The sequence below is a fragment of the Mytilus edulis genome, chromosome 6, assembly GCF_963676685.1.
Source record: "Mytilus edulis chromosome 6, xbMytEdul2.2, whole genome shotgun sequence".
In the NCBI taxonomy this organism is placed as follows: Eukaryota; Metazoa; Mollusca; class Bivalvia; order Mytilida; family Mytilidae; genus Mytilus; species Mytilus edulis.
This window is the reverse complement of record NC_092349.1, coordinates 66806600-66833309: the sequence shown is the minus strand read 5'-3', so window position 1 is coordinate 66833309 and position 26710 is coordinate 66806600. Positions and strand designations below refer to the sequence as shown.

The following is a 26710-nucleotide window of genomic DNA, read 5'->3' as shown; positions in this document are numbered from 1 at the left end:
TGCGTATACAACACCAAATATTAAGTTGATAAGATGAATTTCATTGAAGTTTTAAATTGCAGCATATTACATGACTGGGGTAAATAACACAAGTTAAAACACAGAGAGAAAATTGGAAAGTCAGCATATGAAATATACTAGACAATTGTATATTCGGGAATGCTACAAACATGGGGTCAATATCTATATTCAGTTACTCATAAATTTGTTTCATATTAATGTGCCTGTTTTTAATATTTGGACATTGAAGAACCTTTTATTTTTTTTCATAATTATCAAAAACAAATCTCTTTGTATTTTACCTCATACTAACAAGTATAATGTTTCACATACAAACTCACGTATTGATATTTATGTTTTTGAAATTTCATCTCTCTCAAAAAGGTGAAATAAATACTAATTAGTAGCTACTGTTATCACGAAACGTTACGTGGCAATATTCAGAGAATAGCTAATTTTTGAAGAAAAGACAAACAACAATAATTGGTGAGTATCTTACATTTTCTACTAGACAAATAAATATAGTTTATGATATAACAGCAACTCAAACCACTACACCCGTAGTATTCTCTAAAATTAGGAACACTATTGAGGATATCAATAGCATGCTTTGAAGTACGTGTACGTGTACGTGACTTCAAAATCAAAAATGTAACGATATTACCGAGGAAAATTTGAGAAAGGGGAGATTCAATATATAACTAATGACATGGTCAAATGTGACCCTTATCAACCTACAGAACGAAAAGAAAGCGATCGTCATATTTCAGACTTTGTACATGCAATAAATGTTATACGTATGACCAGTCCTGGCGGTTTTGTTTTGATCCATAAAATTTTAAATGGTATTGAGAAAAAAAGTTTCCGAACAGTTTATCTTAAATTTCCCCATAAAGTTTAAAAAGGGACTTATGGAATTTACTGACCCCATACATATGGTATTAGGTCACTAACACACCATGTTACTAATGATATATATATTCATTATTTTAATTGGCATGGCATAAGATAAAAATTAATACACGCACATATATATGTATATATAAGCAACATTACCTACCAATGATTTAATCTCATAAATCAATTTAATAGGCATTATACGCGTATAGTCATGCGTATACTCATATGGTCGGACCATATGATATACTCGTTTGGTTATAAACGGGCCGGACCATTTGCGTATTTGGACTATTTTATTGTAGGTATTTTTTTCAATATACATTACAAACGTTTCAATAATACAATACACTTTATCTAAAAAAAACAAAACAATGATGGTTACATGAAAATGTATTTATTCTATAATTCATGATCAAAGGCTACTCATAAATGAAATATTGAAATTCCACACGGTACATGCAATAGCATGCAATAGCATTTCTTGTCATTAACAAATCTTCGGAAGTTCTCTTTCCAAGTCGATATATTGCCAGTCACTCGTAATATCAAATCTGTAATGACCATCGATATAAAATGTGTTTACTATAGTTTTGACTAATGATAAAATTAACTGTCTGAAACTGCTTATTTTAATTTAGTTAAATCTTTTTATTATAATATTATAATAATATGACTTATATAGTATAGTCTTTTTATAATGACGTGACAACTAGAACGATCATAGTGATGATATCATATGGAAATTTCATACCTGTCAACCTATAAAATTGAAAATGCAGGTCATTGGAGAAAAAATCTCAGGTCATAACGCGTACGAACTTTTTTAAAGCTGAATTTATGTATTTATGGGACACGTCTTTATTTCAAATCCAATAGTTTCAAAAATATCTTCTCATGATGAATTACTATTTGTAAATAGGGTTAAATGTTTTTGCATTGACATATTAATGTTTAATATACTGCGTCATTTCAAGCCTAGCCATACCCCATATTAATATGTTTAAGATACTTCGTCAAATCAAGCCTAGCCATACTCCATATCCATATATTTAACATACTAAGTCATCGCAAGCCTAGCCAGACCCCTTAATAATATGTTTGATATACTACGTTATTTCAAGCCTAGCCATACCCCATATTAATATGTTTGATGCACTGCGTCATTTCAAGCCTAGCCAAACCCCATATTAATATGTTTGATATACTACGTCATTTCAAGCCTAGCCATACCCCATATTAATATGTTTAAGATACTGCGTCATTTCAAGCCTAGCCAGACCCCATATTAATATGTTTGATATACTACGTCATTTCAATCCTAGCCATACCCCATATTAATATGTTTAATATACTGCGTCATTTTCAATGGTCAAACTGAAAATAGCTATTGCTCGGCGATCTTGCAGATAAAAAACTCTAGGAATCTTTTTGGGATCTCTTTTTATACATGTTACAAAGTCAACTATAAGTATATGTTCATAACCATATGAGTATTTGGACCATACGCGTATGGTCCGACGTTGCACGTATGGTTGAGGCAATTTAAACACTCTGTTGCACTCTATTTTTAATACTTTTAAAACAATCTCTATATGGTACGATCAATATGACTGTTCTAGTTGTCGAAAAGGCTCGAAAGGGCGAGGATGTCAAAATGTTAAACAATTTGATAAGAGAAAATGGATGTGACTAATTTCCTCCTGCATAGGACACAGTTCCTGCTATACATTGATTAGTATCATTTCGATCATATAAAAATTGAGAAAAATTTAACACATCCTTTGACACAGATATTCAATTACGATCAATAAAGGCAACAGTAGTATACCGCTGTTCAAAATTCATAAATCGATAGAGAAAAAGAATCCGGGGTTACAAACTTAAACTGAGGAAAACAAATATCAACACAGACATCATAGCGTCCTTAAAACTTTTGAGGGGCTAGATTTACCAAAACACTTGAAACTCGTCATTTAAATGCATCATTGCAAGTAGTTATCTTCAATCAAGGAAGTCATAATAAAAACAGATGTCAGCGCTTGCATATCTAATATGTGTCCATCCTCAAACCCCTGTCTTTGTATCAGATTAATGTCCTATCCTATAGATATTGCGTCACAGACGATACAAATATATCTTGTGTGTCAAATCTATGTTCGTGTGCCCATGCCCGTGTGATCGGTTTGTTTGCAAATTTTAAAGCTTAATTAGACTGCAACAATTTCGTCCTTTGTTTCTAAGTGTATGTTCAGAGAATGGTTTACTTTAGTAGTATTCCCTGACTAACATTTTTTGTTAAGACTTCATCGTTTACTTAGGCAATGATGGTTTAAGGTTTGCTGATCAAAAGGTTGAAATTGGATAATTGTCTACGGGACAGAAGGACACATGATAAACATAAAACACTTTTGATCTTTTATAAATCTACTTATAGTGAATGCATTAACATTTTTAGTATAGACACTGATACTATTAAGTACAATGTTAGTGGACTGAGAAAAGAGACTGAACTTAACAATGATCACCATGAACTAGCCTGGTGAGATTGCTGCACTGCCCGAATTTTGTTTTTATGTTCATCAAAAAAGTAACGAAACTTTGTTAGCCAAATGGTTTAATAGATTTAAGTTTCGTGGCGTCACCTTAAAGGTATCCTGTATTATTAATTGTCCCATATGCAGGTACTGCTTGACTATTGCAACATATACACAGGAATATAAATATGTTCGGCTAATGAGGTAAATAAACACATCATAGATACCAGGACTAAATTTTATATATACGCCAGACGCGCGTTTCGTCTACAAAAGACTCATCAGTGACGCTCGAATCCAAAAAAGTTGAAAAAAGCCAAATAAAGTACGAAGTTGAAGAGCATTGAGATCCAAAATTCCTAAAAGTGTTGCCAAATACAGCTAAGGTAATCTATGCCTGAGGTATAAAAGCCTTAGTATATCAAAAAATTCTAAATTTTGTAAACAGTTAATTTATAGATACCGATTTTAAGATCCTTATACTACTTTCGAGACGAAGAACAACATCAGAAGCGCTATCTTTTAGATAACAAAAATTCATGATAATGTGTACAATATCATTACAATGAATAGGAATGTGTTTATGTGTAAACTTATGATACTTATTTTTAAAATATACATTGTATTCCAGCAAGATGCAACTATTCATTGTCATCAGTTGTTTGTGGAGTCTGATAGGATGCTTTGTCTTTGGAGAAGAAATATCTTTACGTGAAAAATGGAAGAGTCAAATCAAAGTTGGGTTAGCTGATGGGAAGCATCTTGTTGATATATTTAGCACCAAACCGAGGTCAAAAGTTTTAAACCAAATCAACTTGTTGACAAATTTTATTGGTACCGTAGATAGTCTTGCTGCTTTCATCCAGGAGTTCAATCCTAAAACAGAACAAAAAGCCTATAAGGAATTGAAAAAGACATTCACTGATATCAACAGAAAACTTGAGTTAACAACCGACAGGGGGTTTGGGAGAGATTTAAGAGAAATCTACTTCGAACTCAGAAACATTGAATTTAGTTTTTCAATCCTTAATCGATTCCTGGAGAAACTGGAAGAATTAAAATGTACAAGCCAAGATGAATGTGAGGCAGGCTTGCAGTGGACTATCAAGTTGTTTAAGAACGATTTTGACATCGTAGATTACTATAGGCACATCTTCCAGACAACTTTAAATGGAACCAGGTTTTCAAAGATGTCGTTACTTCAGCAAGTGAAGGAAACATCAGGTTGCAATGAAAAGACAATTCTGAAGTTTGGTACGAACTTACTTTTGAAACTATTTAAAGCTGAACAAATCATGGTTGTGTATGGTAAGCTAGGTAAAACGAACACGAATTCCATATCACAGATACGTAGTTGGACTCATGACATGTATGGATTCAGAAGCGCCTTACTAAGAGTTGTGCAAGAATGTTCCTCAAAGAAAGTTTGTCAAGCTAAATGCCAAAATGGTAAATGTGTTCACCTTTCAATGGAAAACCGTGATATGTGTTGTTGTCCACAATACTATGATGGAATAAGCTGTAAAATTCATAATCAAGTTATATTAGCAATGGACACAGTAGCAGTGATGTCAACCTTGAATCAAGTCCCTAAGGCAGGTGATATCATTGATCTTAAGTTAGCAACCAATTTGTTAATTGCATCCATGAAGTGTATTTCGTTTGCTTATGAAACTATTCAAACAGTAAACACTGAAGCTATACAGAAACATGTTTTAAGGACTTCTGATCTCGGATCATTTTATAATACATATCTTAGCATGACCTACCTGATAACAAGTGCGAGAACGATAATGAAATGTGATAAAATAGTAACACACAAATACAAAAAGGTTAAGATATCGCGAATTGCGTTTCATTTGCAAAAAGCATTGTACAAAATAGACTCATATCTCAATTATCGACGGGATGAAGATACATTCCAGCCTGAATCGTTGCTTGCTAGAGTTATCAAACGCAATAAGAATGAAGCGTGCACATCAGATTTCAAAACAAAGATAGATTACCTCTTGAGACAATTTCATATTGCGCAGGCAAATGGATTTTCTGTATTATTGCAAGTTCGCCATGTTTTAGACACATATTCTTCTACGGTTCTTAGCTTATTTGAAAAGCGCATAAAAGAGCAAATACAGTTTTCAACGGATACCACTTGTAGTGCAGAAATAGACCATTCTGCAAATGTTCATTGTGACCAATTCCATCTAGTAAAACATATGTACATTGAAAATAGGTGCATGAAAGGGTATGCTCGCAACGGCACTCGCTATATCAGATGCAAAAACATATCATCTGATTGTTTACCCTGCAATTGTAACACTACAGGATCAGTATCACCTATATGTAATTCAGAAACTGCACAGTGTCAATGTAAAGAGGATTTTCTTGGAAGGCATTGCGATATGGAAGAAAAGCAAGACTGTAAATTAAGTGGTTGGACATCATGGTCTGCTTGTAGCAAAGTATGTGGAGTTGGAGGGCGACAAGAACGCTCTAGACACATAATATTACCACAAAAGGGACGTGGAAAGAAATGTCAAGGTGAAAAGGTGGAAACCAGAATATGTTTTAAGCGATGTTGTAATGGTACATTTGAGTGTAAAGACAGTTCAAAATGTTTCATGGAAATTAAATGCCAACCTTGTAACTGTGACTACAAAAGATCAATCTCTGGCATATGTCAACCTATTAATGGTGCTTGTTCATGTAAATCAAAATATCAAGGAAGGCGTTGTCAAGGTATGTATTATGTTTTACACAGAAAAATAACTGTTTTTGTAAATAATTCAAAATGAAGAGCTCCATAATTGATTTTTGATTTTTGATTTTACATCATATAAAAAAGATGTGGTACAATTAACTACTGGACGAAAAAACAACTGTCCATACCAGTAACAGCCGTTCTAAGACTGATAATGTTTGTTAAAGTTGTAACAGTTGTTAAATTTCACTGCTGCAGTTATTTTGTAACTGTCCCAACTTTAAAAGTGTTTGTCTATAACATAAATCGACTGCAACAACGCAAGACATAACTGTCACAGTCATTAAAGGACTAACACAACTATATCAAAGTTGTAACAGTTGATTTACAACTGTCCCAACTCGAAAAGCGTTGCAACAGTCATAAATAAACTGATTAAACGCCTAAATGGTTGTCACAGTCGTAATAAAACTGATGCAACCATTTGAAAGTTGTAACAGTTATTTTATAACTGTCCCAACACGGAAAACGATGAAACAGTCATAAATAAACTGTTTAAACGCAGAAAAGGTTGTAACAGTTAAAATATGATAGCTACAACCATTGTATAGTCATAGCTAATTTATAAGCGTAGCAACTTCCAAACATTGATCTTCATGTACACTTTAAAGTCACGGATACAAAATGTCTGACGGTTAAATTATTTGTAAAACAATTTTACCGTGTGAAATATAGGTTTGTGACAAAGAGAAACAACTATCACTTCCATTTAATACATTAATTTTAGATACATATTGATTTAAAAAAACAATAGTATTCTGAATATTTGCCGCTGAACACATTTTTGTATTCCTCGGTTATTTAGTGAATGTGCTGAATTTATATTTTTTTTACACTCCCTCGCCTCTAATCTCTTCGAACAAATAAAATCGGAACCAGCACTAGATACCTGCAATTTTACTAGAGAATAGATAACTACTAACAGAAAAATCGAAAAACGTTACCCAATATATTTGTAACCAAATGTATCTTTATAACTGTATTTACAGTTGACAATTTTTCAATATTATCTAAATAACATAAAAATTATTTTCTTTTTAAATAAGTTAGGTGTGAAATCATTCATGCATACAAGGTTGTTTTCAATACCCGTAGTTTTACGAATCACACTACTTCATAATAACGGTCAATATACATGATATACTCTAAACCTAGCGGGGAACTCCTAATACACACACTTGTCAAACTTATCCCCATATTAAACTGTTTAATATTTTCTTGAGGGCTGATTTCAAACACCTATTCTGAGCTTTTATTTGGGGCTACATTTTTTTTTCTAGTAAGCTTATAAGTATTGCTGTATTAACCATTTTGATTTCTATACAAAAGTCATAAAAAACAAGAATGTGTCCAAAGTACACGGATGCCCCACTCGCACTATCATTTTTCATGTTCAATGGACCGTGAAATTGGGTAAAAAAATCTAATTTGGCATTAAAATTATAAAGATCATATCATATGGAACATGTGTACTAAGTTTCAAGTTGATTGGACTTCAACTTCATCAAAAACTACCTTGACCAAAAACTTTAACCTGAAACTCCCACTTTCATTTATTATGTTCAGTGGACCGTGAAATTGGGGTCAAAAGACTAATTTGGCTTTAAAATTAAAAAGATCATATCATAAGCAACAAGTGTACTAAGTTTCAAGTTGATTGGACTTCAGCTTCATCAAAAACTACCTTGACCAAAAACTTTAATCTGAAACTCCCACTTTTATTTTCTATGTTCAGTGGACCGTGAAATTGGAGTCAAAAGTCTAATTTGGCTTTAAATTAGAAAGATCATATCATAAGCAACAAGTGTACTAAGTTTTAAGTTGATTGGAATTCAGCTTCATCAAAAACTACCTTGACCAAAAACTTTAACCTGAACGGACGGACGGACGCACAGACCGACGCACAGACGAACCGAGGCACAGACCTAATTCAGACTTAATTTTAGTACAACAAGCAGTCATTTGACACTAAACAATTGACACGGACTGCACGAGACCCTCATGGGTGTTTAAGATCTTTTTACACACCCTGGACATGCTGGCAGTAGTTAACAATTGCAATGCCAACATAAACTTCGGATTCGATATACATTGTACGTGTACTGCTTTATAAATTTCACTGAAACTAGAAATTCACATTATCCATATTGTTATTATATTAAAATCACTGATTGTCCACTAATTAAAGGTATTTATGAATTCAGATATGATGCACTATTAGTATTAGTATTCACTGAAAATTCTGAAACTATGAATTTTCATTATTCCAATTTGCTATTTCAAATGAATAATTAGCCTGGGTATTCAAGGAATTCAGAAACAATGTACATGTATGATTGCACTATTAATATGCACTGTAACTACGAAATTTTGTTATTCCAAATTCACTACTGATATAGCAATTAATAATTATCATGATTGTCCAAGGTATTTAATCATCCAGTAATGTGGTCCTCCTTAAAGGAATACCCAGGCTAATTATTCATCTAAACGTTTCGAAACGATGTGAAAAATATCGTGCGCCACGTGGGCGCTTACATTTGTCACTCTATGTGCCATTTCTGGTCAATATGCGCTATAGGCGCAGGGCGCACGACCTTCCCGATCACTGTTTAATACAATTAGTAAGTTTCCTATTTTTACAAGGCACAATTTTCTTCTTGTCCAATTGAATCAGAATATCACATCATCATCATGGAATAATGCTGCACGCCCTATTCATCATGTCCATTTATATTTCCAAAAACAATAGATAACTAGCATAAAATAATGAATTAATCCATTGTTTCACAATTTGCCGCTCTAAGAGTGACTCGGTGACATCTATATTTCCTATGCAACAAAGTGCACATGTAGCAAGCTTCATATTCTAAGTGGGAATCATGGTCAAACCAATACATACTCAGTATGATTCTACAAAAAAATATACATGATATAGATGTAAACTGAAGTACAGTAAATTTTTAACTAATAATAAATATATACAAATGTAATACTACATGTATATACATTGTACAATAAGAAAGTCAATAACAATAACTGTATTTACCTAGATAAAATTAGCAATCCTCATTTGATTGACCAAAATTTTTTTAGCACTTATACAATTCTATTTTCAAGTCCCTATTAAGAAGAAAAATAAATCTTTTAAGGGGGTCTACATTCTATTTATCATGTATATATGGTGTTGTCTTTTTCCCTACATTAATGATTTTTTAAATGTGACTGTGTACTTTCATTGAAGGGTTACTGTTTTATTGAGGCTCACACCATATTTTATGTCATCAATTCTTTAAAGTCAGACATCATGGACATACATGTAGCTATTCCTCTCTTAAACACAACAAGTTATTTCTTTTGTTCATGTTAATATGAAACATATTGATACTACACAGTTAACATGACAAAGAAAAGTTTAAGGAATGAAAAAATAAATAAATAAATGCACTGTTACTATATAGATGCTATTGACTTTCCCTTTGTCCAGTGCACCTTTGTGATGTAAATATACTGTTCCAAGACATAACCCTCCTAGTTAATGTTTTAAATCCTTGGGTTTAATAAATTTTACATCTTTTGTGCTACCCTGTATACTTTTTACTTCTTACAGTTTGCATTAAATAATGCTTTGCAGCTCAGACAACACTTTCTTTATTTAATTTAGTCTTTTATCCAAGTTGTTTTTAAGAAATCAATATTCATATAACTTTTAAAATATGCATTTTTATATCCAAAATAATAGTATATCTTGTGGTTTCATATTTTTCCTAGATTATAATTTGTTTTGATAAAATTATCATTATTTTGAAGAGGACAATTATAATCATGATAATTTGTGAACATCATTATAAAAATCATCTTCAAAATACCTTTATAATATATTTAATGACAGATTAAATTTCATCCCCAAGGCAATAAATTATTGTGTCTTAATTTGTATATTAGCTACATCATGTATATAAGAATTTCTGATTATTTATAATACCTATCCAGTGTTAACATCCTGATTATTACCTATTTTAATGTCACATTTGCATGGTCATGTTCAGTAATTACAAATATTTTAATTATTTATTTTGAATTTGAATAAAAAGAAATGTTTAGACTAAATTAGTAGACATGTACATACAATGCAGTTAATCATGTTAACACTGAAAAGTTTATGACAACTTACTTGATAATACTTCATCTATAAAAAATATTTTGAGCTTTATAAAATACTTTAAAAAAGTTTATCCCATGTTAGCATAAAAAAAATATGGATACAGATAGATTTTTTTGTTATGTTTTCCTGACATATTGAATTTTAACATAAATTAAAATAATTATGTAGAAAATGCAAAACATCTGCAGTCAGATGTGAATGCACATGATCAAAGGAGATGAGGGATATAAATATATATATATCAATGATCCATCACCCAGGGTTCTCGCTAAGAATTTTTAATGGCGAGTCCAGGGACTCATCATTTTTAGGTTTGATGAGTCCAACAGCAAGAAGAAAATATTTTATTGCAATATAAAGTAATATTTTAGTCTCCATTTCCTAACAGAGCAATGAAATGAAATCAAATTCAGATCACTTTTAAACTTTTGCTATAAAATGATGATATTTAGTGTTTAACTGTGCTCAGTCTACAAAATGTATACAAAATATTTCAATCTTGATTCATCTGTGGACTCACCAGTTTTGAAAATGGTGAGGCCAGACAGATTTTGATGAGTCCAGGACTCATGGACTCACCTTAGTGAGAACCCTGCATCACCCCAACAGTTGGGCAACAACAAAGAGACCAAAACACAATCGAACAGTGTCAAAAAATATGACTCAAGATTAAAAAGTCCTTAAATCATTATGGAATAAAAGACCATTGTATGTTACTACTTTTCAGTAAGATAACATGTATGCATGGCATAAATGAATTTTGAAAAACCATGCTGACAGGGCACAATTTATATAAAAATTTCACATGAAAATATATAGTTTAGGTTCAAAGTATTTCAAATTATAGTGATTTAATATTGTAGGTTAAATCTAAAAAGAATAAAATTATGCTGCTAACTTTGCACTTTTAATGAGTTTTTTTATTTATTTTTAATTTAAAACAATGTAGCAATTAACATGATGAAATTCTTATAGATATTTTACATATTTTATTCAGTGTAATTTTTTAGAAAAGAGGCAACAACCTACATAATATAAAAAAGAAGATGTGCTATGATTGCCAATGAGCCAACTGTCCATGAGAGACCAAAATGACACTCATTGACGATCCAAGGGGGGGGGGGGGGGGGGGTTCTGGGGTTGGAACCCCCTTTTTTTGGCCGATCAATGCATTTGAATGGGGACATATAGTGGAACCCCCTCCTTTTTGTCCTGGGTTGGAACTTGGAACCCCCTGTTTAAAATGGCTGGATTTGCTCCTGACACAGACATTAACAACTACAGGTCACTGTACAGCCTTCAACAGTGAGCAAAGCCCATACCGCATAGTCAGCTATAAAAGGCCCCGATATGTCAATGTAAAACAATTGAAACGAGAATACTAATGGCCTTATTTATATAAAAAATGAACGAAAAAAAAATATAATGTAACAAATAAACAAACGATTAACACTTAAATACAGGCTCCTGACTTAGGACAGGCACATACATGTACATATATAATGTGGCCGGGTTAAACATATTGTTAATTTCTACTCACCGATTGTTATTTCCAGCTCAGATTATTGTACATGTGGTATAACATCTTTAGTTTCCTGTGTAAAAATAAAGTTTGCCGACCTCACCTGAGTTTTTTTTGCCGACAAAAAATTAAAGTGGATAAATCGTTTACGGTGAAGAATTGTATTCCGTTTTTAATGAAACTGTAGAGATTTGATTATTTATATTTTTAATCATCGGAAATGTCCCTCAGAGAGTAATTCGAATTAAAACTGTTTTATTATGCTGTGCAATATTGGTAACTTAGTCATAATCTTTAAATTTACTTCAGGTACACCCATGATGGTACATTTTCTATTTAGCAGAATTTATAAAAACTTTTTCAAGTATCTTTTGAATGAATCCATTATCATCTTCTCATTCTTCTGCAATAATTTTAAAACTCTATTTTAAATGAAAACTTCTGGTATTTAAAACCAGTTATGAACGAAAATGTTATAAACAGATATTATAATTTAAACGTAAGGATACCTAAAGGATTATTTAAAGTCAAACGCACATGTCAAAAATGAACGGACGATGTTACGGCAATAAACGGACAACGACAAAAGGCAAACAACGATCGCAAAATAAATAAATAAAAAGCATACCAAGTTAAAAACCGCAAAATAAATGATAATACTATAAGTTATGGACTATTTCACAACTATATCAAATCTTGAGAGCCGGGTGAGACGTGATTTTTTTTTACACGGATCGACTACCGTTACGCTAAAATATTTGTATTAAAACATTTAGCGACTGTATCAGCCTATGAAGTGTTAGTTTTAAACATCAAACGACTGTGTCAACCTTTAATAAGTTGCAATAAACATTTAATGACTGTGCCAACCTTTAGAAAGTTGTAACAAACACTTAACGACTGTCCCAACTCTGAAAACGTTGTGACAAACATTTTTTGACTGCATCAACGTCTGAAAAGTTGACACAAACAAATTTTAACTGTCCCAACTATTAAAAGGTTGGGACAGACATTATGCAACTGCCACAACTATTAGAAAGACTGTAGTAAATAGATTTTGACTGTGACAACACCTTAAACCACTGTGACAGTTCATAAATGACTGTTGGTAGCATTTTTTGACTTTCACAACCCGTAAAAAAGTTGGGACAAACATAAATGAACTGTTGCAACGAAATTTGACAGATTTGACAGTCATCACCAGTCTTTCACAGACTAAAACAGTCGTACAACGAGTGTTACTGGTATGGACAGTTGTTTTTTCGTCCAGTAGTGATTGCCAATGGGACAACTCTCCACAAGAGACCAACATGACACAGATATTAACAACTATAGGTCACCGTACGGCCTTTAACAGTTTGATATATCAAAGCGAAAATAGTTGATCGATGCTCAAATTTTGAAAAGAAGAGATAAATCAAGGTAACAAACAAAAGATTTTTGTGGGAATCAAATTAAATCCAAAATACACGAGACAGGGTGTGTCGACATGGTAGGTGACACTGGCTTTCTATTCATAAGCTTCCATGCAAACTAACACTCCGTCAAATCATCAATCATACGACTAAACTTGTATGTATATATATTAGACCGTGAAAACATGTGGCTGTTAAGTTCAAACACAGACACATCGTATAGGTCAACCAATTTATGAAGGAGATCGTGAATCTTATGTCATGTCGATTTCAACTATACATGTACCACCTTTTACGTTGTTAGAGCAGGTTTTGATAAGAGCACATCCTTGTTTACAACTCCTTTACACAACAAAATTTCTAAATTTTTGAATCAGGTTTCTGGATTGAAAGGATCAAATTTACTAATAATACTTGTTGTTGTGAACTTGCCTAGTATTTTCTTCTCAAGACACTTCTTTTCCTAGCAATTCAGATTTAGACTAAATGTCATAAACTCACCATGTTTAATTCCCAATTGTTACATAAGGGAATGCCCATACCAAATTATGCATATCACAGTTGATTACCTATTCGTTTTGTTGTATGATCTTTTGATTTTACCAGTGGTAAAGAATTTTTGTAAGAATATTTTGCATGGAGTTCAATATTTTTGTTAATTTACGTTATTTATAGTGGGTATGTATAAATTTCCTCCCTGTCCTGTCTGTGAATTGTAAGTCGTTTTCTATTTTGTATCGTCTAGACAAGTTACGCAAATTTACAACTGATTTGTATGTTTCTTTTCATGTAGTCCTGTTACATCACTATACAGGTAAGGTGCGCCAGAAACAAAATCTTTAACCCAATCATATTTGGAAAGTACCTTCCTAAGTCATGAGCCTATAATTGTTAGTTTGTCGTTCTAACGGTTTGTTGCTTTGTCTCATATTTAGTGTTCGTGTTCTTTCGTGCCGTTACACCTCCGTCAGATATTAGGGAGAGGATTAGAGCCTTCAGACATGTTTAGCCTAATTTTATATGCTCTAAAAGACCGAAAACATAACAAAAGATAAATTGACATCCAAAATGTTTTTTGGAAGAGTATGATTTGATTTACGTGTGATGGGATGGTTTTATTTAGCAACTGAGAAGATTTAATAAAATGACCGTTTAAATTTTTGTTGATTATACGCCCATATCACAGATAACAAGAATTATAATGTAACATATTGGCATTACATATTTAGATACGCAAATATATCCAATTATTAATTAAAATTCAAAATTATACATTGATATAAAATTAATTCATTTTTAAATCTTAGAATTGAAACCAAAGGATTGCTCGGGATTAGATAAAACGGTGTATACGAGTGGAGTTTATACAATCTTCCCGGACAGTGGTTCTAGCTTCAAAGTGTATTGTGACATGGACACTGATGGCGGTTATTGGACTGTAAGTATATTTAGAACTTAAAAATATACGGAAAATGTTGTCCATACACTAGTTGGATATTCGATCTTAGAGTATGTCATTTTTTCTCAAAGCAATGAGTTTTGAACGACAAAATAGAAAAACCGGATCGCTTTCAATTTGCTAAATCATTTCTGTTTTTTTTTTTAAATTTTAGTTCTTTCAGAATTAACATGTGAATAAAGCATATGAAATCGACATACATTCATTGAGCACTGCATTACAGCACCCAATAATTGCAAAGTAAAGACAAATTCTTCTATAAATAATTCGAAAATGATAGGGCAGATGCAAGGACATAATTGAGAAAGTGTTTCAATAATTATAATAAAGCGATAAAAGAAGAAAACATGGTACTTACAAATAAAGCAATGTCAAAGATTTGGCATATAAAACCCACACAAATTAGTTGGAAAGCATGTAAGAGTTAAATATGTGTTCATTAGAAGTATAGGAAGAAATATTTAGATAAAAATGCGCTGTACTAAAACGACAAGATATCGTTCATGTGTACTGGTATGATGCAAATTATAGTATTATTCGTTCGAATGGTTACAAACAAATGTAAAAAGCAAAATAAATATATCCTTTCGATGACACAGACATGAATTTTGTGATACATTTGTTTGTGTCCGTTTTTCCATTTGTAAAATATTGAATATTTTCAGATAAAAAAGACAATATAATTTACAACATAACTTAATAGACGTGTTGTTTGTAGGTTATTCAGCGTAGACTGAATGGAACAACTGATTTCTATCGTGGTTGGAAGGAATATGAAAATGGTTTTGGTCACCTGAATGCGGAACATTGGTTAGGTAATTTTTTTAATTCTTTGATATTCTAGGGTATCGACCTTTTAATGAACTCTCAAATTGTTACTGGCCAATTTTTGTTTTTAAAGTACTTTTTATTTTGGTGAAAAACACATTACATATGTTCTATTTTATTTTGATTTACGACATTAATTACCATTTGACTCGATCGTCTATATTAATCTGATTTGACTTTATGCGAATCTGCTTTTTTGTAAATCAGTTTGTCCTCAAAACGCAATATGTGTACAAGACATGTTTTAATCTTTAAATACCATAATATGTGTCTTATCTTTGATATTACCAATTGTATCTTATTACTGGTTGTGGTATTTTGACTGAGTGGGTCTGTATGGCAGATGATGCATGCATGGCATGAGACAAATACCATGTCGAAGCACCCGGTTACTTTCCGTTTATATGTCATATGATTCCCTCAGTTTTTATTTTTAACTTCGATTTGTTTTCTAAATGAGGTTTAATTTCTTTTGTATTTTGACCTTTGCTTTTTAATTCATTTTTGGTTACTGTTTTGGCATGGCATTGTATTTATACATCGAACTATTATGCTAGTGTGCTGTGGTAGTATTTTTACATATTCGCGTCTTTCATGTTTGATTATGTGCCTTATCTTTAGGGTATATATATATGCATTTTTGTTTTTCTTGGTTGATATATATTTTTATAGTAATTAAGATTATAATATAATATTCACTGCTGTATCTAAATCTTTAATATATTAACCTATTATGTCTGTTTGTTTTGCTAACACATTCCTGTCAATATAATCGAATTCTATACGACTGTCATGCAAGTGAAAGGTTTATCTAGCTATGTGTTTGAGCTTTCGATTTTGCCATTTAATAAGGGATTTCCGGTTTTTACCTTTTTTTGTACATGTTGTAGTTCTGTGTTTTGTTATTTTGTGTTTGTTAAAACTAAATTAAAACCAAAATGGACATATACCTTTGAAATTACGAATCGCAGTTCTTATATTTTTATGTCTTTGTTTTCAAGTTACATAGTTGCTGTTTACAATTTATTACAAAAATTGAAGTAATTTCATCGAAAGTTTTATGGAAGCATTTATGATTTAGTATATCTTAATGGAATGCCTGTGTTACAGATGATAGAGATCCTTTCCATGCATATGTATAAACTATCACCTATTCTTTTCTTACGTTTGTTTTACTGAATACGACTTATCAAATGATTTGTAGCTTTACACGATATTAGCAAATAGTAAGGCAGCTTAAAATGTTTTAGTGTTGCTATTACTGTTTCATAAGCTGCAGTTCGTTTTAATTCGCTCCAAAATGGTGTATATCTCATACATATTCTTATTGTTTTATTCAGGTAATGAAAAAATAAATCGTCTGACGTCAAGTGGCAATTATCGACTACGTATAAATTTAGGAGACTTCAGCGGAGACCATGCATATGCTGATTACAAACACTTTTTAGTTGGTGACGCTTCAAGTAGATACAAATTGACAGTCAGCGGTTATAGTGGAAATGCCGGTAATGTGGCTTAATTAAGCTTATACATCGAGCGCTTACCCGTTTAACGAATAAGGTTGCATCCTTTTGCGAATTGTCGCTGTTGTACATTATTAATTCAAGAATCTTCAGATACAAGCCATTTTCCATTTTCATTGGCGCATATAACATTTAGTTGGAAAATTTGTAGAAAAAACCCAATTAATTGAATAAACCAACCTTTGTATTTGAAAAATACATATATCCACGATGTACATTATGCATCTTGAACAAAATAAGACTGCAAAATATCTTCATACAATGCTGTATATGTATAACTGGCCTAAAAATTATTTAAGATTGTTTAGCAAAATCTCCCATTAGCACATTAACCCAAATTAATGATCCTTTTATTCTCAATCAATATTATCAGGTGTTCGATGGAAAGGTTTGCCACACTGCTTTACATAACAAAAATTTTGACATTCCTTGTTCAATTGGAATGAGGACAAACATCGCTATTATTCATAAAGTAAAATACTTGTCGCAATTATAAATAAACTTCGTACTTTATTTGGCCTTTTTACTTTTGTATTGCGAGAGCGTCGTTGATGAGTCTTTTGTAGAGATACCAGGCCTATACTATTACAGGGAATATATTGTATTTGTTGCATTTTGTTGAAAGATCTTGTCAAGACGAACATTTTAAGCACTTGTTGTTTAAAATCCAATGTAGGGTTTTGAAGTTATGAACAATGTAGGGTTTTGAAGTTATGAACAATGTAAAGTTGTCATTCTGTCCCCCTTTTTTCTCCGATATGGCCGCCACTGAAATTGTGTTGATTCGAGATTTTATAGGCATAGTTTGAGGCAAGTAACAAGCACTGTGCCCTAAAATACTCTAATCTAGCAGAACACATTTCACGCTTTAGGGAAAATTAATATTAAGGATGTTCGCTACTCTGTTAAAAAATAACAAGCTTGTTAAAAGACTATTATGAATTGACAGTATATAAATAATGAAACTAAAAAAGTAGAAAAAATGGAGGGTCCGTGTGCTCGTTTTAGAGATATAAGCCATTGAAAATTTGGCGGGAAATTATTCTCTCTAGATTTTTCATATATTTAACATTGGCACCTTATTGTTTAAAACACTATGAAAAAGTAACAAGATTTTTATAAAATTTTGAAATATGGCTTTTTAAACTTTATGTAATAAAATTATAAAAAGAAAAGTAGGGGTTAGTGGGCAAAATATTTTAATGACAATACATGGATAAAACCAGAGGATTCCGAAAAACTTGCAAAAAGTAAAAAAATGGAGGAGCAAACATCCTTAAGCAACATATGTTAGTCAAAGACTTGTTATCAGCATCAAACAACCTTGGATCGTCCATTCTGATATTACCGAAATGTATTGATAGCCATGTTGAAGCATAATTTTCTACTAAATGACCAACACAAGTACAGAATTGTACTAAATTCACTATATTATTTTGCCTGGTCTGTTTAAATCTGAAATCTTGGTATAACGAAGTAGAAAAAAAATCAATTCTTGGTTTCTAAATATGCTGGCGCTCTAATTTTTGCTAATAAATCTGAATGGCACCAATAAACTCAGACCTGAATTAACTTTGTTTTGTACCAAAAAACTACAAAATCTGTCATTTCTTTAAAATTGTGCAAGTTATCAAGATGAAAATTGAGATACAACATTGCGAAATATCACTAGATATGATTTTGATAAATGTATATGTTTGAAAGTAAAAATAGGCCGACATTTTGACATTTTTTTCCTCGTAAAATCACATTTTCACTCACTGCATGCTCATTTTTCTACCGATTTTAAAATCTTGATACTTAAATGTTTGTCTTGCATCCACCTTTTTATTTTATTGATTGTATTCTGTAAGGTTAGAGCTCTGACTGATTTATTTGTAGCAAGGATAATGATTTACAGCTGTGTATTTAAATTTTCGGGTACATTTGTTGAAATACATCATTTAATTTTGTTGCGATATTATTATATGTTGTACCAAGACATAATAACCTGATCTTATTAATATGTTAATTCACAAGAGAACACCTCACACAACTATTAGACACTATTTTCTGGCAGTACATCAGTATCTGACTGGCTAAAAAATCCTTTGCTCTTAATAATATTGAATACAGTGTTCAAAGTTAATCTTATTGTAGAAAAAACTAATACCAATTTTCAAGTCTAAGATTTGACTGTCATTTTGATACAACCAAAGACATCTTGCATTTGTTATAAGCACAATCAATGAGACTTCCAAGATGAACACCTTATTGTATACACAAATAAATAAAAGATAAAACTAATTCCTGAATCTTGCTTCATATTTTAATTAACAAGAAACCATCACCAAGTAAGACCTTTACACAATACATGTACATCATAACATGCAACCACATAATACAAAGTTAAGTACAATTACCAACTTGCAACAAGTAGGAACAAAGTCGTGAGTACCATCACCACAAAACATGCAACAAGTAAATACAAAGTTATGAGTACCATTACCATATAAAACATGCAACAAGTAAATACAAAGTTATGAGTACCATCACCACATAAAACATACAACAAGTAAATACAATGTTATGAGTACCATTACCACATAAAACATGCAACAAGTAAATACAATGTTATGAGTACCATCACCACATAAAACATGCAACAAGTTAATACAAAGTTATAAGTACCATGCCACTACATAACAAAACCAAGCAAATCCAAACTTATGAGTACCATCACCACAAAAAACATACAACAAGTTAATGCAAAGTTATGAGTACCATCAACACATAAAACAAACAACAAGTAAATACAAAGTTCAGAGTACCATCACCACATAAAACATGCAACAAGTAAATACAAAGTCATGAGTACCATACCACCACATAAAAAAACCAAGCAAATCCAAAGTTATGAGTACCATCAACACATAAAACATATAACAATAAAACATTCCAAATGCCCTACAACCAGCAAGATAAACTGGATTATATACATAGTAATAGACTGAAGTTATTGATGAATTCCTTTCTGTTATGCTGAAAAATGAATCAATAAATTCTTTGATGTGTTCTCTATGAAAAAAAACTGCTTCTCCCGCGCAAAATAATAAATTTATTCTGTGACCATTTTTAATTCAACTGGACTTTGAACTTCAGCTTTGTACTTGCACGAATAAAATCAGAAGTGTTTTGGTTGTATGTAAACTGATGAAAACTTTCAGAATCAAGTACACTCTGTTCCTATAACTTTAAGCCTGATTCCGCCAGTGACGCTAAGTTTACTAGAATGTGCAGGTTACATTTAAAACCATTTAATTTTGATATTTTTCCCCGTATTTCTTCAGAATTGTCAGAGATGTTCGGTATACATTCTTGTTTAATATTTTCCAGTGATGTTTTAAAATAAGTATTAACTATGTGTATGTCTGTCATTGTATTTTGTGTTGACAACAATAATTCATTTTTTTTTCAGTGTAATTTTCATGTACAGGTTTTTCCATATCTGTAATTACTAAATAAATAATTTCTAAAATGTTTTCTGTATCCCCACGCAACATTTCAACCAAACTGATACTGTACTGACCACTATCAGTTCCTATTTGCAGCCCCCCAAATTTACGACCATCCCTTTTTGTTCCATCTGTGTGTAGAGTGTTATTTTTGCTACTTAGCATTGTTTCTGTTGCCTGTAATTGTGCTATCATTTTTGCTTCTATTGACATAGTTTCTGCAAATGATTTTTTGGTAAACGATCAACCTTTAGCCCCCTATTTTTTCTAAAACAGTGCGTACATTTTTTTCAACGTTACATACTCCAACGTTCATGGATATAAGTGAAGCATATGCCTCCCTAATAGATTAGATTGTCCCCCATGAAATGTTTGAACTATTTGTGATTTCATTAAGTTTTCAATATTTTCTTTAAATATTTCATTTTCATTTTCCAAATATTTCATTCTGTTTACCATATCTGAATCCATCCTTATACCGGATTTATTTATTGAGTCATCAGTTTCATTACTATTTTTTTTTATGGGGTTTTTGTTCCGGTAATATCTCAGAAGTGCTGATTGTCCTTTTTACCTTCTTTTTATGTTATTATTTCTTTGTCTTAAATATTTCATTTCTTTTTCATGTTTTTTTTTATTTTCAAATGTTAGTAGTGAAATACGTGTTTGCTTACGTTTCAGTTTACATTTCTTGTTGATAATTCAGACATTTTTGATAGACTATCAGTGTATTTAGCTGTTACTTTTTTATTTATTTTTTTTATTTTAAATAACTTCAAGTTTGAACTTAATTTCTGTTGTCTTTTTTTTCTCCATTTTTTTCCCAGGTCAATAATGATATTAATTTGTTCGGCAAACTTATGAGAAGCGTTATTGATGTAGTTTTGAAATAATTGATTGTCAACCTTTTCTGAACTAGTCCTTTTTTCATTTGAGTCAAAATTATTACACAAGGTATTTCTTTTCTGAGGGGGGAATATATTGTTCTGTCAAGTAGGCACTGACATTTTGCCTATTTTGCAAAGAAATCTTTGACATTTTTTTGTAAACTGAATCAATATTGCGTTTTGACCCATCCGAGTCGGAGGTGTAATTTAAATGACATAAAAATTGAACCCACAATGCAACTGTTTTGTGTACTATACTATCATGTTGACTATGTTGCATTCTTACTTTCTCAATTCAACAATAAGACCATTTGTTACATTGATTTTATTTGGTATAGGAGATGGATTTTTCAACCAATCCAAACTGATACCCTCTTTTTCACATATGGGACCAACATCTTTGAAGGCAATCCTTTTTTCTTAAAAACCGCTTTCATTTTGTTTCGACTTTTTCTTAGAAATACCGACACATTTACACTACTATAATTAAGATTTTCTAAAATAATAGTCATGTTTTCCTTAAAAGAGAGTTCTACACTATCTTCAACTACCGTTTTCACACAATATCAAAACAGATATTATTGCCGTACATTCTGCTTTGACTTGTCTAAACTCCAATCATCTAAAAAAAAAAAAGCATCAAAATTTCATGAGTTTCAAATGTACAAATGTAATATTGGTGTGCTTCTTAGTAATTTTATTAATTGTTTGAAACGTTGACCATCAACATTTTAAAAATAAATAGTAACCTTTGAGTTGATTGCATTTCTGAAAAAGTTCTTTAAATTACATATCATTATATGCAACAATCGCAAGAGTCACCTATTAGTAGGCACTTATTTTTAAGATGCCTTAGATTTTAAGATTAAAGGAAAGTTACTTGGTTTTTTTAAACACCATAAATATATAGGATTAGGCATCAAAGTATTGTTCCATAGAGACCATAATCGTCCAGCGATGTCTTCAATGCATCTCACCACTGACCAGCAAAGTGCAAAAATCATATACTGAAAAAAACCCAGAGAGACCACAAAGAAACAGTTCTAGTTATCATGTTGAAAAGTTGTGTATATATATTTACACATTTATATATGACGTAATGAATCTGCATATTACAAAATACAGGAAAATTTAAAAATACAAGAGATGTTGAAAAGTACAGTATTTATTGCTCTCTTCTTTTCTTGAAATCAGTCTTTGCTTATTTTTCATGGAGTTTAATTTTGTATACATATATCTAAATGTTTTTGGTGAATATATGTACATGGTGTAAATAAACTCATCATAGATATCATGACTAAATTTTCTATGTACGCCATACGCGGGTTTCGTCTACAAAAGACTCATCAGTGACGCTCGAATCCAAAAATGTTAAAAAGGCCAAATAAAGTACGACGTTGAAGAGCATTGAGGACCAAAACTCCTAAAAGTTTTGCCAAATACAAAAACACGTGAAAAAAGTCATTGATTATAAATATGAAAATGTATTTAATTAATATATTTGAAGCCCATAATGTTTTCAGTATAATGCTGTCATTTACGGTTACCGACTAATTATGTCTAATTAATCTGATTACGAAATGCAAATTATATTAAATTTATAATAAACTGTAGCTAATCTTACTATGTAAAATACTAATCGGTATACATGCAATTGATGAGAAGAGAATGTATCATGTGTCTGTTAAATCCCTTCCAGGATAAGTACTTCCAAACTTCTTTCTCTTCTGTCGGTTGGGCCACAGGCACAGGAGATGGGGATCCTGAATTTAGATTTAAACAGTCTTTAACTATTTCTTATTTATGTAATTTATGACAATTGTGACTTGCTTTAATAAAATGAAAGGGTGGAGGTTCTTACAATTCATGAATGTCATGTACATTTACAATTGTATGGAAGTAAAACACTGGAAACATATTAAAAAAAACTTAAATTTCAATTAAAATAATCTCTGATATACGGTATAATATTTATACTAATCGATATTTACACGATCGCTGATTTCGTACGATGTCTGTTGACGCTGCTCTGCCATGTTGAGAGGCAGTTAAAATTACCTAAAAATAAATATGTTCCTTGTCAGAAATCGTTTTAAAATAACTTTAACTAGACTAAAATGCCATCGAGGAATTAAAAATTGTTGTCGTTTCCAAAAAATATAGATATTTCTACTTAAACATTATCTCTGAAGTTTTGTCAAATCCTTTTGCTGGTGAGCATAGATAGGAACCGGAAAGTGAACTCGATTTCGCAGTAGATGGGAATCTCCGCTTTAATTGGATAATAACTATATAAACGTATGACGTCAGGAACATATTTATTTTTGAATCCAAACTAGACATCTCCAGAAAAAAACGTGCCGCCCAGTTAAAAAAAAACGTTCACGTAAGTTTTCTTTCTACTCGATAAAATAAAAACGAAACGATGTTCAATAAAAACAAAGATAGTAAAAGAAATAAAAAAATAATAACAAAAAGAAATGCTACATATAAAAGATAAAAGATTAGCAATTAATTAACAACAATGGTCATTTTCCAGTGATATCAGTCACTTGAAACAAAATGGCGGCAAAATAACGTTAAACTGGCATCTCTATCTTTTGTAGACGAAACACGCGTCTGACGCAAATAAGAAAATCATTACTGGTATCCATGATGAGTTTATTTACAACCACTTGGTCACTATCACTGCTGGTGGACTTCTTATTCCCTATGGGTATCACAAGCCCAGTATTCAGCACTTATGTGTTGACATGAATTATCATTGACATGGTCATAATTATAAATTAAATGCGTAAAAAACTTGTGAAATAATAAATCTTTTCTACCTCAGGAATAGATTACCTGAGCTGTATTTGTCAAAACTTGTAGGAATTGTTTGTCCTCAATGCTCTTCAACTTCGCTCTTTATTTTGCCTTTTTTACTTATTTTACTCGATCGTTACTGATAAATAGAAACTTTTCTATCAAAATATATGAACGACACATTTGTGTATTAGGTTATTGAAATTGAAATTGCAAGTGCAATTATATAACCATGATAACATATTACGACTATTATCAATTAGATAGGAATAACATGTATTTGATAATATTCTTCCTCACAGATTACCTTCAATTTTTGCAAAAAATATAATTAAATACAACTACATTGTAATAATAATTAAATTAATTGTTACTCTAGAGGCATAACGATACTATTTGTATTTGTTTATTCTTTCTGTTTTTTCCCTGTAAAAGCGCATACAAGAATTTAGAACAAGTTTATCTGAAAAGTTTTAAGTCCTGTTCGTCTAAGGAAAACTTACAGTGGTGTTTGAACCAAAATAGTTTGAACGTGCATAAATACACGCTGTGCAAATGTGAATAAAAGTCGTTCGTCGGAAGCACATTTCTGGATTTACCTCAAAGAAATATAAAACATGTCAGTTGAGTGTCATGATGAACTCAGAAATAGGAAAAAAACAACTATAAGGATGAAATGCTTGCACGTTTATATATAAATCATTCATTAAACTTGTTCAATAATCAAAAAATAGTCAGCAAATAAAGATCTACAAATAAATCGACATGGCTGAAGTTCACAGTCGTTTCCTAATCAGAGCAATTGCTCTTTAATGATGATTTTTACCCATTTTGTGTGTTAACCTATTATCTTGTAACATATAAGAGATATAAAGACAATTTGATCAGTAAGACAAGACCTCTAATAAGAGTAATTAAACTTACAGTAAATTCTATTAAAAGAGATAAGAATATTTGGTATAATTTCAATTTAAACAACTATCCATCAGAGGTCAAATGAAGTTGATTAAAACACAATCATGAACTACCTTACGGCCTTAAGATTTAACGTCCTAGTTCATAAAATTACGAAAACAAATATGACAGACATGAACCAACAACAACCACTGAACTAGAGACCCCATTATGAAGGACAGACGTTTACAAAAATAGCGGGGTCAAACATGTTTGTGAGTCCTCAATACTCCCCTTAACATTGGATTTAAAAAAACAAAAAAACATAAGAACAAAGTGTAAAAATCGGTTGCAAAGAGCTTAACTTAACAAATCGGTACTAATAAAAAAAGAATAATTTCGTCTAACATCAAACAATAGATACAAAGGACCAGAATAAGAGTACTCGCAGTCTCTGAAAGCTAGTCCAGAGGTTATATCAACCAATGCATAAATTTTGACATCCAACATCCCATGTTCACAATAATGGAGAGTGTCCTTTATTGGAGATATAGACATCGGCTATGGAGCCTGCTTCTAGTTTTATTACTAATTTTGTATTTCCTACTTCTGTATTTTTATTTTATTTTGTTGGTATCGATAACCATTCCCCCAATATAAAACAACAATTAAAACAAACAAATATTTCCCATTTCCATTCTCATTTTTATAATGTAGGTTACCGGAAAATCAAATCACACATCAGAAACTATGAATCATATTATCTAAGCTTCAAAACAATCGACGAAATCCAAGTTTGGTAGTCACAGAAAAATTGAAGAATATGTTGTTATTTCTAAATATGAATCACAAATAAACTGATTGTGTCGACTACATTTGCTTGATTTTCACATATGGAATTAATGGAGCTTATGACATTTGTCCACAATGCTAAGTTAATTCTTTGTCATTTGAAGGTGATAGTCTGGCTTACCATAACGGTAGGACATTCAGTACAAAGGATGACAACAGAGGAAACTGCGCAGTGGATTATAAGGGAAGTTGGTGGTATGGAAGCTGTTATCATTCTAATCTAAACGGTCAATATAAAGGAAAAAATGCAGCAGGAATTTCGTGGTATCACTGGAAGGCAACATATAGCAGTATTAAAACATCAACCATGATGATACGCATGGGAAATGTGTAAAAGTATCACATGTTATTTTTGTGACAATATTAAAGCTTACTTTGTTTTAATGGTATCACATCTTCATCGAGCATCTGTTTTCGTGAATTGGAAGCATAAATAGGTTTTTGAACTGACAATAATTTCTAAATTAGAATTGAAAACTTTAAATTATTGTATACCTTTTTTTTGGTTAGAATGCTTTTAGCTTGCCTCGATAAAATTATTATTATTAAGTAAATTACCATTTGAAAGCCAGCGTTTGAAGCTAGTTTTATTTTTAATTTTTTACTGCAACTTGGTTTTGAGTGTAAAGGCAAATGGAATATCTATCCAGAATAAACAATGAATCATTTTG

At 31.5% G+C, this 26710-nt stretch overlaps 1 protein-coding gene across 1 annotated transcript; it reads left to right on the top strand.

Moving 5' to 3' along the window:
- Positions 1 to 386: 386 nt before the first annotated feature.
- LOC139528203 (uncharacterized) lies at positions 387 to 26710 on the top strand. Its single transcript, XM_071324079.1, has 6 exons — positions 387 to 486; positions 4066 to 6173; positions 14605 to 14735; positions 15475 to 15571; positions 16925 to 17089; positions 26144 to 26710. The coding sequence occupies exons 2-6, from the start codon at positions 4070 to 4072 to the stop codon at positions 26371 to 26373; spliced, it is 2727 nt and encodes a 908-aa protein (XP_071180180.1). The 5' UTR covers positions 387 to 486; positions 4066 to 4069; the 3' UTR covers positions 26374 to 26710.

What these genes read in the sequence shown, in the direction of transcription:
- LOC139528203 (XM_071324079.1), top strand. Translation starts at nt 4,070, where the DNA reads ATGCAACTATTCATTGTCATCAGTTGTTTGTGGAGTCTGATAGGATGC. An exon ending in CTGATGGCGGTTATTGGACT is followed by an intron (nt 14,736 to 15,474) that starts GTAAGTATATTT and finishes TGTTGTTTGTAG; the next exon opens with GTTATTCAGCGTAGACTGAA. An exon ending in GAATGCGGAACATTGGTTAG is followed by an intron (nt 15,572 to 16,924) that starts GTAATTTTTTTA and finishes TGTTTTATTCAG; the next exon opens with GTAATGAAAAAATAAATCGT.